General features: G+C 43.3%; 1 protein-coding gene across 1 annotated transcript in view; it reads right to left on the bottom strand.

Annotated features, from left to right (window-relative positions):
* rcc1l (RCC1 like) overlaps positions 1-17,596 on the bottom strand; it is a 32,797-nt gene extending 15,201 nt beyond the window's left edge. The window contains exons 1-8 of the mRNA XM_084316810.1: positions 17,532-17,596; positions 15,646-15,937; positions 12,091-12,220; positions 11,680-11,808; positions 5,920-5,986; positions 5,506-5,557; positions 4,705-4,789; positions 1,630-1,811 (exon numbers count right to left, since the gene is read on the bottom strand). Of these exons, the coding sequence (XP_084172936.1) occupies positions 1,630-1,811; positions 4,705-4,789; positions 5,506-5,557; positions 5,920-5,986; positions 11,680-11,808; positions 12,091-12,220; positions 15,646-15,936 (936 nt within the window). The 5' untranslated portion in view covers position 15,937; positions 17,532-17,596. The remainder of the gene's footprint in view (positions 1-1,629; positions 1,812-4,704; positions 4,790-5,505; positions 5,558-5,919; positions 5,987-11,679; positions 11,809-12,090; positions 12,221-15,645; positions 15,938-17,531) is intronic.
* Positions 17,597-17,944: the final 348 nt, after the last annotated feature.

Below are 17,944 nucleotides of genomic sequence, written 5' to 3'. Positions count from 1 at the left end.
CGATATGATAATTTTATTTTATTTCTCGATATCGATAATTATCGAATTGTTATAAGTATAAAAAAAAAAAAAAAAAAAAAAAAAAAAAAAAAAAACTTTTTTTTTTTTTTTAACAGATGTATGTTTATTTTGCAGCAATTCTTTGTCATTGCCGCCATCTTTAGTGTTACATCCCCTCACACTCCAGTTCTCAGGCTGCAGCTGGTTTAAAAGCTAAAGTAAACCGGCTTCTCTGCTGGCTGTGGCTCCAGAGGAGTTGAACAGTTCTGGCTCTGCTAGTTTATTTTCGATCTTTTGGCGCTTTTTTGGTGGACAAACCACCGCACATGTGCACCGTGACTCGTGACTGGAGTCTAGTTCTGCTAGCACACATAGCCTACTGTGTACAGACGGTTTCAAAATGTATTTTAAATTAGAAAGCAAACAAAATAAATGGACAAGAGAAAAAGAAATCTGAATTTGGTCAGTATTGTCATTTGGACAAGCAAAGCCATTACTTTAAGTTGCAGGCAAGAAAGACAAGTCTGTCCACTGTCTCTGTTTTAAAGTTTTTTTTTTTTAATTTCGATATTCGATATCGATTATTAAAATATATCGCGATATTTATCGTTATCGTTATATCGCCCAGCCCTACATGTACATGTCGAAATACTTCCCAAAGGTCAGTGAATTCCACGACCACAACACCAGAGGGAGCTCCACAAGTCATGTTCAACCCAGATTTGGCTCCAACAAGGGACTAAACACGTTTCGCAATTATGGCCAGGCATGCGTTGTTCATGGGACGGGGTAGCACGGTGTGCCACCCCATGATAAGTACTCGCTATTTGCATATCAATAGCGCCGGTCGTCAGGTGTGTTAAATACGTTCTCAGACACATTCACACCTAACTTGTTGTGAAGACGTGTTACATTCCATTCGTAGAGGCAATTAGGCACTGTCTTTAGTCTGTGCCCTAGCGAGGGGACATTAATGCGCATTCGCGGGAGCGCGCGCACGCGCCGGGAGCGCGCGTGCACGTGGTGCGTGTCACCCCAGATGATTTCAATAACGCACCACTGATTATGGCACAACAATGTGGAACCCACAGCCGTAAAATAATGTGATTCCCTACCCACCTTCAAAACCGCCCTCAAAGAGCATCTGCAATTCGAAACTGGCCCCCGTAAATGTCCAACCATAAACCATAAATGTCATTATGAATTGAAAATGGGGGACCCTGATGTAGTCAAGTCAAGTCAAGAGTTTTATTTGTCACGGCATACAAGGCATACAGTGAAATGCGGGTGGTCATGCCCGCAGCGATTGTGCAATAATACAAGTAATAAGAATAAGACATAACAGGTATAATGTACATAAAGTAAAAAAAAAATGCATGGTAAAAGACATGCTAAGGTCCTGCGATAGTGCAATACAGTGTTAAGCTACGGATGAGGCACTGGGTCTTATGTACACTACTATACAATACTATACTATACAATATACAGTTATGTAATATGTAAACAAGACGAAAGTCTTTCTCTGGTCTGCGTCCCCTTAACAATTGTGTGCATTGAGCCGTACTGTATTGTACCCATTCTGCAATCTGTTAATAACAATTTTCAATCAATCAATCAAAGCCGCCTCACCTGTGCAGCCTCGGTGACGGAGGACAGCTGCATGTACTCAGAGTTCCCCCAGCCGTAGAGATGGCCTTCTGTGGACACTGCCAGGCTGCAGTCTGCGTAGGTACTGACCTGCTTCACCTGGACCCCCGTCAGGTCCCCTCCCACCTCCACCGGACCCCCGGTCATGTCGTGGTGGCCCAGACCTGGCAGGACCGGAGAGAAGCAGTCATGTGGGATGGAACGAACACTTACAGGTACACCAGGACATCGTCTGTAGGGATGGGAATTGATAAGATTTTATCGATACGATTCCATTATCGATTCTGCTTATCGATACGATTCTTTATCGATTCCCTTATCGATCCCTGATACGTTTATAATTTAAATAAATAAATAAATTGGAAATGCAACAGAACTAAGCTGGTTAGAATAACAACATGCAACTTGACATTTCTGATTGTCATTTATTGTTGAGCCCCCATGTCAGAAAAATACAAAAAAAACTGTAAAAAATAAATATTAACTATACACTTAAATAAAACAATGTATTTGAGATTCTCTTAAACTAATTTTTTTATTCTTAAACTAATTTAATCTATTGAACCGTAGTTGCATTCAACAGGTCGTTATTCCACACACACAACACACACACAACACACACGCACACGGCTCCCCTCCCGCTCGCCCCACCCTCTTTCTACCCTTTTTCTACCTGAGCTCTCTCTGTCTCTGTGTGTTAGCTAGCGTTAGCTCCGCGGCTAACTTTAGGTTACACAAAATTAAATGAATGACTAGGTTCTAAAGCATTGGGTTAGTTTTCACTGCACATATAGAAACAGTCAAACAGCAGGAGCATTTCGGGAGCATATGACCAAAAACCAGGCAATTTCGAGCCCTTAAGGAATCAAATAGTCTGCTGCATGCTGGCGCTAACGTTATTGTTTTAAACTGTCGGAAAAACCTGGCAGCGATAAGAGGAATCGATAGTCACGGAGGCATGCGATTCCAGGAATCGGACAATTATGAACCGGCTCCCAACGGGAACCGGTTTTCGATTCCCATCCCTAATCGTCTGTGTGGATTGATGCATATATTCATTCCACAATTACAGTATAACGGGTCTCTTGAAGTTGGCAATGCTGTTTGGATGCCCTTATGGGCCATGTAATACATTAATAGTGTGTAGTTCCATAGTACAAGTATTTATAGGCATATTAGACTTTCTTTTGGCAATGGGATTCAGGTTTCTGCTGTAAAACTTTCACCAACATTTTCTATTTCATCTTGTTGCCAAATGACCAGGGTGGAAGTGGAATAATCAACTCGTAGGGTTAAACGGTCCAGGGTGGAAGTGGAATAATCAACTCGTAGGGTTAAACGGTCCAGGGTGGAAGTGGAATAATCAACTCGTAGGGTTAAACGGTCCAGAAGTGGAATAATCAACTCGTAGGGTTAAACGGTCCAGAAGTGGAATAATCAACTCGTAGGGTTAAACGGTCCAGGGTGGAGGTGGAATAATCAACTCGTAGGGTTAAACGGTCCAGGGTGGAGGTGGAATAATCAACTCGTAGCGTTAAACGGTCCAGGGTGGAGGTGGAATAATCAACTCGTAGGGTTAAACGGTCCAGGGTGGAAGTGGAATAATCAACTCGTAGGGTTAAACGGTCCAGGGTGGAAGTGGAATAATCAACTCGTAGGGTTAAACGGTCCAGGGTGGAGGTGGAATAATCAACTCGTAGGGTTAAACGGTCCAGGGTGGAGGTGGAATAATCAACTCGTAGGGTTAAACGGTCCAGGGTGGAGGTGGAATAATCAACTCGTAGGGTTAAACGGTCCAGGGTGGAGGTGGAATAATCAACTCGTAGGGTTAAACGGTCCAGGGTGGAGGTGGAATAATCAACTCGTAGGGTTAAACGGTCCAGGGTGGAAGTGGAATAATCAACTCGTAGGGTTAAACGGTCCAGGGTGGAAGTGGAATAATCAACTCGTAGCGTTAAACGGTCCAGGGTGGAGGTGGAATAATCAACTCGTAGGGTTAAACGGTCCAGGGTGGAGGTGGAATAATCAACTCGTAGGGTTAAACGGTCCAGGGTGGAGGTGGAATAATCAACTCGTAGGGTTAAACGGTCCAGGGTGGAGGTGGAATAATCAACTCGTAGGGTTAAACGGTCCAGGGTGGAAGTGGAATAATCAACTCGTAGGGTTAAACGGTCCAGGGTGGAAGTGGAATAATCAACTCGTAGCGTTAAACGGTCCAGGGTGGAGGTGGAATAATCAACTCGTAGGGTTAAACGGTCCAGGGTGGAGGTGGAATAATCAACTCGTAGGGTTAAACGGTCCAGGGTGGAGGTGGAATAATCAACTCGTAGGGTTAAACGGTCCAGGGTGGAGGTGGAATAATCAACTCGTAGGGTTAAACGGTCCAGGGTGGAGGTGGAATAATCAACTCGTAGGGTTAAACGGTCCAGGGTGGAGGTGGAATAATCAACTCGTAGCGTTAAACGGTCCAGGGTGGAGGTGGAATAATCAACTCGTAGGGTTAAACGGTCCAGGGTGGAGGTGGAATAATCAACTCGTAGGGTTAAACGGTCCAGGGTGGAGGTGGAATAATCAACTCGTAGGGTTAAACGGTCCAGGGTATAAGTGGAATAATCAACTCGTAGGGTTAAACGGTCCAGGGTATAAGTGGAATAATCAACTCGTAGGGTTAGGCCGGCGTTACGCGCTCCGCTGCACGTCGGTGGTTCTTCACCTCCACGTTGTGCCTTAAAACCGGTCACCTGCTCTTTGATTATCCCTTACGTGACTGATGCTTTAGTGTAGGGCTGCCCAAAGTAGGGCCTTCTAAAGGGTTCCAGAGAAATATTAGATATCCAGTTTGTTCTATTTTGATGCAATCTAACTACTTGAGGGGATTTTTTTTAATAATAACTTGACTATGAAACACACTAAGACACTGTTATTTACGTATTACATTTATTAATACATCAATGTCCAGTGTATTATTTGGTCCACCGCCCGTGTTACATTTTGGCCCTCGGCCCTGCATGTGAAAACGTGTTGGCAGCGCTGCTGCAGTGTGTAGCGTGTGCTGACCCGTCTGCCCGTCTGCGCTCCAGCCACAGGCCAACACCTTGCCATCCTCCGTGAGGAACAGACTGTGGTCCTGCCCGCACGCCACCTAGAGGACAGACAGGAAACATGCGGTCACTGTGGGAATTATGACTCAGCCAACTCTTACAGCAAGAGTAAAGGCTCTTACAAACTGTGTATAATGTCTCTGTATATTCTATTTATTATGCTCCTTTTACTGTGTGATCGTACAGATTCTATTTTTGCCTACAAAACCTCCAACAATTCCCTTTTCATATTATCGTAAAGGTGTTGTTTTTGTCCTCTTCCTGTGAGCAAGCACCAAGCCAGATTCCTTGAATGTATGATGTACTTGTTAATAAACCTCGTTCTGATTCTGATTCAGCTGCTTATACTGGGGAGCAAACATGTAGCACATTTAAATAGAGACAACTAATTACAGGGTGATTCTGGTTATTTCTGAACTAGATCCCACTTCTCACCATCACCTGGCTGACAGCAGACCCAGAGATTCTCAACAACATCTCGTTACTCCAACGATCCACTTGTGGGCACTTGAATTGTGCACATGCAATAATTAAAGAACATCCTCAAGAAGACAAAAAGATGTCCCAACCAACACTGTAATTCTTCTTTTGTTTCATTTCAATTGTCCACGACCTGGAACTAAAGCTTTAGAAATTATGTGTAAATGTGCAAATGTACAATGCCAACAACACAGTATATGACTTGCTTTCCTGAATAGCTGTCCAATTAACAAGACTTTTGTCAGAATCCACACACAGACATGAAGGCTGAACTCACCTGGGTGATCCGAGTGTCGAAGCCATCTATCTTGTGAATGACGTGACTGCCACTGTGTTGTGGGAGAGACTGTTTAAGTTACTGCCATTGTGTTGAGAGAGACTGTTTAAGTTACTGCCACTGTGTTGTGAGAGAGACTGTTTAAGTTACTGTCACTGTGTTGTGAGAGACTGTTTGTTTTTTATGTTATTTAATCAAATCTTTAATTGACATCTAACTTAATACACAAACTAGTGTACAGTGTGTGAGTGAGTGTACAAACCTAACGTGTGTGTGTGTGTGTGTGTGTGTGTGTGTGTGTGTGTGTGTGTGTGTGTGTGTGTACAAACCTAACGTGTGTGTGTGTGAGTGTACAAACCCAATGTGTGTGTGTGTGTGTGTGTGTGTGTGTGTGTACACTGCTACCACTCATACCTGTAGACTTCATCTGCAACTATCTGCCTCCCACACTGACCATAGGAGTTGTTCCCCAAACTGAACACTGTGGGGGAGAGGAGAGGAGAGAGAAGAGGGGACGAGACGAGAGGGGAGATGGGAGACAAGAGGGGAGAGAGGAGATGGGAGAGAGGAGAGGGGAGAGGAGAGAGAAGAGGGGACGAGACGAGAGGGGAGATGGGAGACGAGAGGGGAGATGGGAGAGGAGAGAGAAGAGAAGGGAGATGGGAGACGAGAGGGGAGATGGGAGAGGGGAGAGAGGAGAGAGAAGAGGGGACGAGACGAGAGGGGAGATGGGAGACGAGAGGGGAGAGAGGAGATGGGAGAGGAGAGGGGAGAGGAGAGAGAAGAGGGGACGAGACGAGAGGGGAGATGGGAGACGAGAGGGGAGATGGGAGAGGAGAGAGAAGAGAAGGGAGATGGGAGAGGGGAGAGAGGAGAAGGGAGAGGGGAGAGGGGAGAGAGGAGAAGGGAGAGGGGAGAGAGAAGAGAGGAGGGAGGAGAGAGGGGAGAGGAGAGAGAAGAGAGATTTTGATTTTATTTAATTAAGGATCCCCATTAGAAGAGGAGACAAGACGAGAGAAGGGAGAGGGGAGAGAGGAGGGGGGAGGAGACGAGAGGGGAGATGGGAGACGAGAGGGGAGATGGGAGAGGGGAGAGAGGGGATAGAGGAGAGCGAGAAGAGAGGAGGGGAGAGAAGGGGAGAGAGAAGAGTTGAGAGAGGAGAGAGAGAGAAGAGAGGAGATGGGAGAGGAAATCTAATCCAGTCGGTGTGTAGGTCAGCCTGGAGTACAGAAGCTCTCACTGAGGAGCTTGGTGGGAACAATTTGACAATAGAAGTGCATTATGTCATTTCATGAAACCTAAAAGAATTTTGGAGACACCTGTCATCGTGAGAGACAGTGGTTATTGTTCCATTAATTGGAAATACACTTTCAACATTCTATTTTGATGGCTTTGATTAAAATGGAAGATATAAACTACTATAATAATGTACTACTGAGTAAATATGCTAATCTGATGTATGTACAGTATTATTATGTAAAGTGATACACGTATAAATGAATACACTAAGGTAGTAAGCCATATTGGCCGGTGGCTTTTTTGTTTTGGTCTGATGTGTGGGTTGAATTTGAGTAGGGATAGTGGAGGGGTTGCTATTGCTGGCCACACCTCAGGCTCTACCAAGAGAGAAATTACTATATAGCTATATATATATATTAGGACTGTCAATATATATTATGTTCGGTTGCTCGCCTGTTTTTCCTTTTTCCCCCAAACAATTCATTATGAGGCTTACCAAGACAGTATTTTAGTTTGCAAGTTAATATTAAAGACAAAAGACCCATGCATTTAGCATTTTTATATTATATATTAGATTTAGATGATTGGATTATTAGATTATATATTGCATATATTTAGCATTTTTATGAAACTACTGTATATTTGTATGTCTCTAAATGTTTTGATGAATTGAAAATGGAGGACCCTTATGTAAAAAAGCCGAAAGTATTTTTCTGGTCTTCATCCTCCAGTCCACTGTTGTTGTATTGAGCTGTACTGTATTGTACCCATTCTGCAATCTGTTAATAACGTTTTCAATCAATCAATCAGACAAATGTATAGAAAAGCTTTTATTATAACCATATAACAAAAAGTTATATTATTGTTTATGAAAATGTTTTAGCCCTATGCTTGACTTTATTATTTTAGGCATGGCAACAAATAAAATAATAATAATAAAATGAATAAATAAATAAAATATTAAATAAATAAATAGGCTACACGGCTCTCTTTTTGTGTTACAAATTGTGCTCACCGATATGAACATAGGCCTCTTTACTTACTTAAAAAAAGGAAACATCAAGAAATATGTTTATGGTATTCCACCATGCCATGTGTGTGTTTTTATTTTATAATGCTCATGAGTCATGATTATTGATGAAGTCTGAGTCATACAATACTCACTGGCTTTCATAACCTAAGAGACTAACTTGTCTTGCTCGAGACTTGTTTATGAGTTTTAACTCTTTCAGTGCCACTCACGAGATTTCTCGTGTTTTTTTATAGGTGGTTGCTAGCCACTCACGAGATTTCTCGGATTTTTTTTTTTTTTGCGATCTGAAAAATTATTGCATCACCCGAGCCTACCCGAGTATAGCCGAGGGGCGCCGACGATCACTGTGGAAAAAAGCGCCCCCTGTCGTCTCCCAGATGACATAAGTGATTTTGGAATGGACTCAATGAAAATGAATGGGGAAAAAAATCCGGTACTCCACATTTTCCAGTTCACTGATCCAGCCGGGGTTACCAGAGTTCATTCTGGAGCCTCAGATCCCCGCGGATCATAGAGATCTACTGTGTCGCGTTGGATCCATACACGTATCGATTTTTTCGAATGGTGATCAGGAATTGGAATATACCAGTTGGATACCATCTGATGTCAGGTAAGGACTCTATGTTATCAGTGGTAGGATAATCAGAGTAAGTTTGATGAAGTTATAAGCTGTTTTGTGAAATGTCTTCTTTCGGTTTCACTGTAAAAGTCAGAGAGGAAATCAAGGAGGCGATTATCAGTGCGCGGCCGTAATGTGCGTGCGTGCACGTATAATATTGATCATCTAGCGTTTATTTGAAAACGATTCATAAAAAGGCCGACGAATATCAACGTTGTGGAATATTCCACTAAAAGACGATTTTCATAGAATGCTCCAGAATGAGCTGTTTTTTATATCAAAACGGGGGCTTTTCTAACTGCTCTGAAACGGCAACGACGCGATAAAAAAACAATCTGCCTTCACAGCACTGACTGGAAAATAGTCTTTGATAATGCGATGGGCAGATTAGACACATAGCCATAATTTAAAACATAGATTAGGCGATATTAACGTTAACATTGGCGCCGATGGTGGCATTCAAGCGGTAAAACGGAAAACCAGGCGTGGCATTGAAAGAGTTAATAAGAGAGCACTATCTCTCTCAACCAAAGCAATGCATGGTAGACGGCAAAAGAACAAATTTGATTGACAGTCAATTCTGCCAATTACGTCACACCGCTTGCACCCGCCTCTGCTGTTCTTACCACCAATCGGCAAGCGCTTATTTAAATTTTTTGTACTTCCGGGAAGTCCGCCATTGATCTACACGAGTGTATCAATAACAAACCTACCGGAGCTAATAACGTTAGCTCCCCGCCACCCATGAGTAGACTACCAGCGCTCCGCAGGAGTACCAAAACGAGGCATGATGATTTTACTGCAACGAATGTTATAATAAAAGCTTTTCTATACATTTGTCTGATTGAAAACTTTATTAACAGATTGCAGAATGGGTACAATTCAGTACGGGCTCTCTGAGCAAAGGAAGGAACTGAAATATGAATGACCAACAATGCTAGCTATGGTCGGGTAAATATACTGATGTTATTGAATGTGTAACTATATAACGTTAATGCCACAAAACAAATGCCTTTGTACTTAATCATAAGTAACTTTGATGCAGTAGCGTGTGTGTGGGGGCGGGGTTGTGCAGGTCGCTTGACTGAAACTTTTTTCAAAGTTTGAACGTGTGGACCAGATTGACGCGACACAATCCTCTAACGCGAGGGCAAAACATCACGATATCCACAATACGTTTAAAAAGTGTATCGTTAATGAACTGTACCCGATATTTATATAATATCGTCATATCGCCCAGCCCTACTTTTATGGGTGGATGAGTTTACTTGCAGTACCGCTACGTGCCACAGTCACTTCACAACACTTAAGTCCCTCGTGACTGTGGATATACTCACGGTACCTCCGTTACACTTAGTCAGAAGGTACTCCATGGTGACGGTGGATATACTCACGGTACCTCCGTTACACTTAGTCAGAAGGTACTCGTGACTGTGGATATACTCACGGACCTCCGTTACACTTAGTCAGAAGGTACTCGTGACTGTGGATATACTCACGGACCTCCGTTACACTTAGTCAGAAGGTACTCGTGACTGTGGATATACTCACGGTACCTCCGTTACACTTAGTCAGAAGGTACTCCATCGTGACGGTGGTGGATATACTCACGGTACCTCCGTTACACTTAGTCAGAAGGTACTCCATCGTGACGGTGGTGGATATACTCACGGTACCTCCGTTACACTTAGTCAGAAGGTACTCCATCGTGACGGTGGTGGATATACTCACGGTACCTCCGTTACACTTAGTCAGAAGGTACTCCACATGAAGTCCCTCGTGACTGTGGATATACTCACGGTACCTCCGTTACACTTAGTCAGAAGGTACTCCAAAATGAATAATCCCAGTAGGTCCATCGCGATCGCAATGGACCTGTCTCAAACCCCGCCCTCTTTTCTTGATCCTCCAATCACAACTGTCGCTTACCTCGGACAAACTTGGTTTGTCCGAGGTAAGCGACAGTTGTGATTGGAGGATCAAGAAAAGAGGGCGGGGTTTGAGACAGGTCAATTACTCGTGTGCATTGGGCCCGGCTATAATACAGGAAACAATAGGTTTCAGGCGAGCAAATCTCCAACAGATGGCTCTGTGCTGCTTCACTTTGAGGGGGAAGGGATTCCTGCAGCCAGAGGCAGAGACACCTTAGAGACCCAGTTCAAAAGGTAGGCGATACTGCCACCTGTCGGGATTCGATCGTCATTGCATTTTTTTTTTTTATATATATATTTTTTTATTATCTCTCCCCCCCCCCCCCCCCCCCCTTTTTCCGATTTTTCTCCCATCCCACTGTTTTAGTCGTTATGTCGATTCCCAACCCCCTTCCTGGTTGTTGCACACTCCCCCCTACTGTTGGTCCGGGAGGCCGGAGACTGTCACATGTTTTCCTCCAACGCATGTGCAGCCAGCCGGCAGCCAGCCTGGCCGCGCAGACTCTCACTGGGAGAGTGTAACGTGTGAAAGGTCACACTACCTCCCTCCAGATCCTACCCTCGCTGTGCAGGCTCCCCGACCGAACTGTAGGGGTCGCTGTCCACAACGCCCAGGACCCACCCATCAGCTTTCCCACCCCTAACACTGCCAATTGTGTTAGTATGAACGACCAGCCAAGCTGATAGCAACGCCGAGAGCTGGATTCGAACCCAGCGTTTCCAGCGTTGATGGCGAGCGCCTTGCCCACTACACCACCTAGCCGCCCGTCATTGCAATTTTAACGTAGGCAGCGGTGCCAGGGAGACACAGGCAGGTCCGCACGAGTGTTTAGAATGGGGAAATCGGAAAAAATTTAAAAGGATCTAAACCAGAGAAATCTCGGGGTTGACGCTCAATGGTTGGATTTGAAACCCGGGAAATCTCGGGTATGGCGCAGAAAGAGTTAATCTCTTGCCAAACGTTTACAGACAAAATACTTTTGTACAGTAAAACTGAAGTTCTCTCTCTCCCCCTCTCACACTGTACCATGCAAGTGTTTATTTTCATAGTCTGGGAATATTGGGAGACAGACGCATACATTACACAATCACATACAGTACATACAAGAAATGCATGTCAGTGATTCAAATTGACTTGAAGTCTGCCACCAAAATGACATTTCCTCCTCGTGATATACGAAAACTGGTATGACTGAATGTTTGTAGCCTACATTTCTGAAATTACAATTTGTAATGCGTGTTACTTATGCATCAAAACAATTAGTGGCATAAATACGTTATTTAACACACTAACTTTGACAGCCCTAATATATATATATATAAATTATATTATTGTCCTCTTGTTGTCTTACCTCCCTCCAGGTCTGTTAGGACCAGGGAATGGGCCCGGCCACAGGCCACCTGCCTGACTCTGGTCTCCTGGGGCCTGGCTAGGGGCAGGGCCACTGGGGAGGGCTCCAACATATAGTCATAGCTCTTATCTAGACAAGTGGGTAAGGGAAGACACGACAACAAGACATATTAGTCAAACGAAGCATGAATACTGTATATATAGCAATAGAATATCGAGCCCCACATACATAGCATGATGCTAACACAAATGCTGACATTTCCTACTTTATCTTAACCCTTTCACTGCCACACGACAGAAGGTTAGCCCTTTACTATCACACAACCGACGGCGATGCTCCATCATTAGCATCAGTAATCATGATGCTAATGATGGAGCATCGCCGTCGGTTGTGTGTTGCCGAGTGTCTTACGTCGGCTGTGCTGTGTGCGCTGGAAGCCCAGCTGGGAGTCCTTGTTGAGGCCCATGCCCCAGAGCTTAGTCACGTCTCTGGTGGAGGAGGCCAGGAGGGTGAAGCCAAAACCACACGCAGCAGACGAGATCTACAGACGCACAGGAGCAGAGGATTAACCCAGACATCGGGAGAGGTGGAGGACCAGAGAACAGCTCATTATAACCCAAACATAGGGCTGGGGGCGATAAAACCATAACGATAATTATCGCGATATATTTTAATAATTGATATCGATCGATAATATAAAAAATAAATAAATAAATAAAAATATATATAATGTTTATTGTGACCTGCAACAGGGCAGCTTTAAAACCAGAGACAGTGGACAGACTTGTCTTTCTTGCCTGCAACTTAAAAGTAATGGCTTTGCTTGTCCAAATGACAATACTGACCAAATTGAGATTTATTTTTCTCTTGTCCATTGTTTGCTTTCTAATTTAAAATACAGTTTGAAACCGTCTGTACAGTGTAGACTATGTGTGCTAGCAGAGCTAGTCTCCAGTCGCGAGTCACGTTTTTTTTTTGTCCACCAAAAAAGCGCCAAAAGATAGAAAAGAAACTAGCAGAGCCAGAACTGTTCCAACTCCCCTGGAGCCACAGCCAGTACTTTCGCTTTCAAACCAGCTGCAGCCTGAGAACTGGAGTGTGAGGGGCTGTAACACTAAAGATGGCGGCAACGACAAAGAATTGCTGCAAAATAAACATACATCTGTTGTTTAAGAGGTTTCAAATGAATAACAATCTCTGCAGTGAGTGATTGCCATGGTAACTAAGGACTCCACTTCATGGAGCATGTATAGAAGGGGTCAGGTCTTGGGAGGTAGGGCTGTCCCAAACATCGTTTTTGGGGATTCAAAGCTTCAGCACCGATTATCATCGAACATTAAAAACTTTGCGATGACAAGCGGAGGGGGGGGGGGGGGGGGTTCTGTTGTTTGAGAATAACTGGTTGATTCATAATGAATAATGCTGGTTATTAATTCAATAAGCAATATTTAATTTCCTGGGCTAATTCCTATCTTTGGAGGGGTAAAAAAAAGTATTCAAATGCAGATATTGGATATTATTCACGGAGGGTGGACCACAGAGTCTTTTTTTTGTATCCACTTTTTCTCCTTATTTTCTATTTTTCTCCCATCCCAATTTTGCTGTTTCCAATTCTCCCCTCCCCTGTCTTGAACGTTGCTCGCATATGCCCCCCACTGGTCGGTTGTAGGGAGGATAGAAGCCTTGCATCACGTGTCCCCTCCGGTACACAAGGAGGAAGCCTGTCACATCTTTTCACCCGCCAGCGCGGACTCTCATTGGCGAGGAGTAATATGTGGGAGGCTCACACTACCCTCACCATTTCTTGTCTCTGCTGTGCAGGCGTCCCCCAACCGACCTGTAGGAGTCGCTGTCCACAACGTCCAATCCCCACCCCATCGACTTCCACCCGCTGACTCTGCCAATTGAGCCAGTATGACGGCCGGCCCAAGCCGGATACAACGCCGACAGCCGGATTCGAACCCGGTGTCTCTTCTCGCGTTGGTGACGAGCGCAATGTCCGCTGCGCCACCCAGCCGCCCTGGGCAACAGAGTCTTTGATTAAGAATAGAGTTTACTGACAGAATGACATGTTGCAACATGGAGACACCTAGACTAGATCTCCGTAGAATGGCGAGCTAACAAACTATTTATACAGGAGCATACAAAACAAGTGGAGCATTGACATATATAATATGAATCATAGATATGATGTACAGAGATATGTGGATAATGATGTACACTTACACAGCTGTGTGTGTGCATATGTGTGTACAAGTTGAGAGAGAGAGAGCGAGAGTGGGGTAGTGTGTGTAGATAGTGAAGGTAAACTACTGTATGTGTATCATGTGATTGTGTGTGTGTGATAGTAAGAGAGACAGAAAGAGGGAGAGATAGTGTTCGTGTATGTGTGTGTTAGAAAGAGAGAGAAAGAGAGAAGTGTGTTGGTAAATTTCTCTATCAAGTACCATGGCAATGATTGAAGTTTTGAAGCATTTGGGTCAGCCCTGATTGTTAGTATTGTTAGTTGCCGTTAGCGCAACACATTTCAGCAGCACAAAACAACTCCTTCTCTCTCTCTCATTGTGAATGACGTTAAATGATTCAGGTGGAATAGGAGTGAGTTGGTAATAATAATAATTCTGTGGAATAGGAGTGAGTTGGTAATAATAATAATTCTGTGGAATAGGAGTGAGTTGGTAATAATAATAATTCTGTGGAATAGGAGTGAGTTGGTAATAATAATAATTCTGTGGAATAGGAGTGAATCGGTAATGATTCAGGTGGAATAGGAGTGAATTGGTAATGATTCAGGTGGAATAGGAGTGATTTGGTAATGATTCAGGTGGAATAGGAGTGATTTGGTAATGATTCAGGTGGAATAGGAGTGATTTGGTAATGATTCAGGTGGAATAGGAGTGATTTGGTAATGATTCAGGTGGAATAGGAGTGATTCTGCAATGATTCAAGTGGAATAGGAGTGAATTGGTAATGATTCAAGTGGAATAGGAGTGAGTTGGTAATGATTCAGGTGGAATAGGAGTGATTCTGCAATGATTCAAGTGGAATAGGAGTGATTCGGTAATGATTCAAGTGGAATAGGAGTGAGTTGGTAATGATTCAGGTGGAATAGGAGTGATTTGGTAATGATTCAGGTGGAATAGGAGTGATTTGGTAATGATTCAGGTGGAATAGGAGTGATTCGGTAATGATTCAGGTGGAATAGGAGTGATTCGGTAATGATTCAAGTGGAATAGGAGTGAGTTGGTAATGATTCAGGTGGAATAGGAGTGATTTGGTAATGATTCAGGTGGAATAGGAGTGATTTGGTAATGATTCAGGTGGAATAGGAGTGATTTGGTAATGATTCAGGTGGAATAGGAGTGAGTTGGTAATGATTCAGGTGGAATAGGAGTGATTTGGTAATGATTCAGGTGGAATAGGAGTGATTTGGTAATGATTCAGGTGGAATAGGACTGATTTGGTAATGATTCAGGTGGAATAGGAGTGATTCGGTAATGATTCAGGTGGAATAGGAGTGATTCGGTAATGATTCAAGTGGAATAGGAGTGATTTGGTAATGATTCAGGTGGAATAGGAGTGATTTGGTAATGATTCAGGTGGAATAGGAGTGATTTGGTAATGATTCAGGTGGAATAGGAGTGATTCGGTAATGATTCAGGTGGAATAGGAGTGAATTGGTAATGATTCAGGTGGAATAGGAGTGATTCGGTAATGATTCAGGTGGAATAGGAGTGATTTGGTAATGATTCAGGTGGAATAGGAGTGATTCGGTAATGATTCAGGTGGAATAGGAGTGATTCGGTAATGATTCAGGTGGAATAGGAGTGAATTGGTAATGATTCAGGTGGAATAGGAGTGATTCGGTAATGATTCAGGTGGAATAGGAGTGATTTGGTAATGATTCAGGTGGAATAGGAGGGTATAAGGACAGTGAAAAGGAGGTACTACTGATGAGACTTTTACCTGGTCTTCTGTCTCCAGGCGGTAAGGAGTGAGTTGGTATTTCCGGGGCCTCTTCCTGCCACTGTCGGGCACCACGAAGCTGGGGATGCCGAGCGCCCCGGTGTAGCTGAACCCCCACACAAACACCTTGTGGTTGGCCTTGCGGTGCTTGCCGACGTACTGAAACACCGGCCCGTCGCTGGCTTTCTCCCGTGGTCTGGGTGCACTGCTGAGTCTAGCAGAGCCCTGTACGGCTACAAGCCCTCCTGTGCTTCTGTGTCGGGAACACAGTCGAACACACGCCAAAGCCATTCTGGAGATAATGAGACAGAGGTGATAGAAACCTTTGTGATAAGACAACAGGCGATAGACAGTTGAACCCTTGGGATGAAAAAACCATGTCCATTGATTGATTGATTGATTGAAAACTTTATTAACAGATTGCAGAATGGGTACAGTACAGTACAGCTCAATACACACAATTGTTAAGGGGATGCAGACCAGAGAAAGACTTTCGTCTTGTTTACATCAGGGTCCCCCATTTTCAATTCATCATAACATATATAACATACACAACATACAGATAGACAGTACTGCTACATCTATACATTTATGACATTACAAGATTTGCAAATACAGTACTGTTATACAAAAAGAGTCCAGAAAAGAGAGTATATACATTTGACGTAGAAACTGTACATTGTAGGAGGTTGGGGGGGGGGGGGGGGGGGGGGGGGCGGTTGGGTAGGGTGTGGGACAGTGTACACTGTACAAGCAAAACGGTACATTGGAATATTGACAAAGACATACGTGGTCATTTACTGTACATTGTCCATTGAAAGTATATTGTTTTTGGTAGCCCATGTATTAGCATATTCTGCAGTTAGCCTAAGTCACTTGGCGACTGAATGTGATATATGACCAGCAGAGAGTAACTATTCTATACTGTCTTTAAAGGCCCAACCAGTGATCCAAATGTAGATACTCCCTCACCACCGAAAATAAGATGTTTTCATTCTCTAGTTGATTTGCTGAGCTCTTGATACAATGACACTGAGGCAACAGGTAAGTACGAATTTTAAACTATTTGGGAAGATATTTGGATTTTGGAAAAGTTCTATGCCCTCAATATTGTTATTACTCATCAAATTACAGTACTCAGGAAAGTGGGCACAAATTAAATCCGATCCAATAGTTGCAGTAACAGTTCCTGGTATTGTTCAAATGCGTCAAAGAAGCACCATTTGAGTTTGAGGAACATTGTAGGGGCGTTTTTCTAACCAGGTAACTCTTCTTGTATCACAAACAGTACTGTATTTGCAAATCTGGTATGTCATAAATGTATAGATGTAGCAGTACTGTCTATCTGTATGTCATGTATGTCATATATGTCCTGATGAATTGAAAATGGGGGACCCTGATGTAAACAAGAGGAAAGTCTTTCTCTGGTCTGCATCCCCTTAACAATTGTGTGTATTGAGCTGTACCGTACTGTACCCATTCTGCAATCTGTTAATTAAAGTTTTCATTCATTCATTCAAGGTCAATGTGGTAATAATCCCTTATACCCCACCCACCCCATCCAAGACTGACATATCTCTTACATAGGTTACCTAAACAGTGTCATGCAACAACTTGCAATAAAATAAATTAAACGTTGTGGTGAAATAAGTAGAAATGAAAATACAAGTAGCAGCTAGCATGAACTGTCATAGGAGCCAGCAGCCAGTGGCAGTGGACATGTGGATCAACACTTAGCTTGATGCTACTTCATTATTATAGGAAACGTCTCACATAGAAGCTAACACATTATTACTAGCATGGAACTCACGACTCTTTTTTTTAAGTGTTCAGAATAATTGTGTTTTAAGAGCTTAGTACTGAAGTTATAACATAAACACACTGACCTATACACACGAACACGTTAGAAAGAGTGGAAAGGTAATATGACAACAATGATCTTCCTCCTTCGTGTGAGATTTGAGGGCAAACTAGACGCATCTTGGCGCGTTACTGCCCCCAACAGGACATTAATAGGTATGGCCTGTGACAAGGCTGAATGAATGAATGAATGAATGAAAACTTTATTTAACAGATTGCAGAATGGTTACAATACAGTACGGCTCAATACACACAATTGTTAAGGGGATGCAGACCAGAGAAAGACGTTTGTCTTGTTTACATCAGGGTCCCCCATTTTCAATTCATAGCGACATTTATGACATACACAACATACATGCCATTTATGGCATAGGGACATACATGACATACAGGTATTTAGTACTGTTACATTTGTGACATATACGATATGCAAATATAC

Source organism: Notolepis coatsorum (assembly GCF_963971535.1).
Source record: "Notolepis coatsorum genome assembly, chromosome: 6".
NCBI lineage: Eukaryota > Metazoa > Chordata > Actinopteri > Aulopiformes > Paralepididae > Notolepis > Notolepis coatsorum.
The sequence above is the reverse complement of the archived record's forward strand: the minus strand, read 5'-3'. Positions and strand labels throughout refer to the sequence as shown.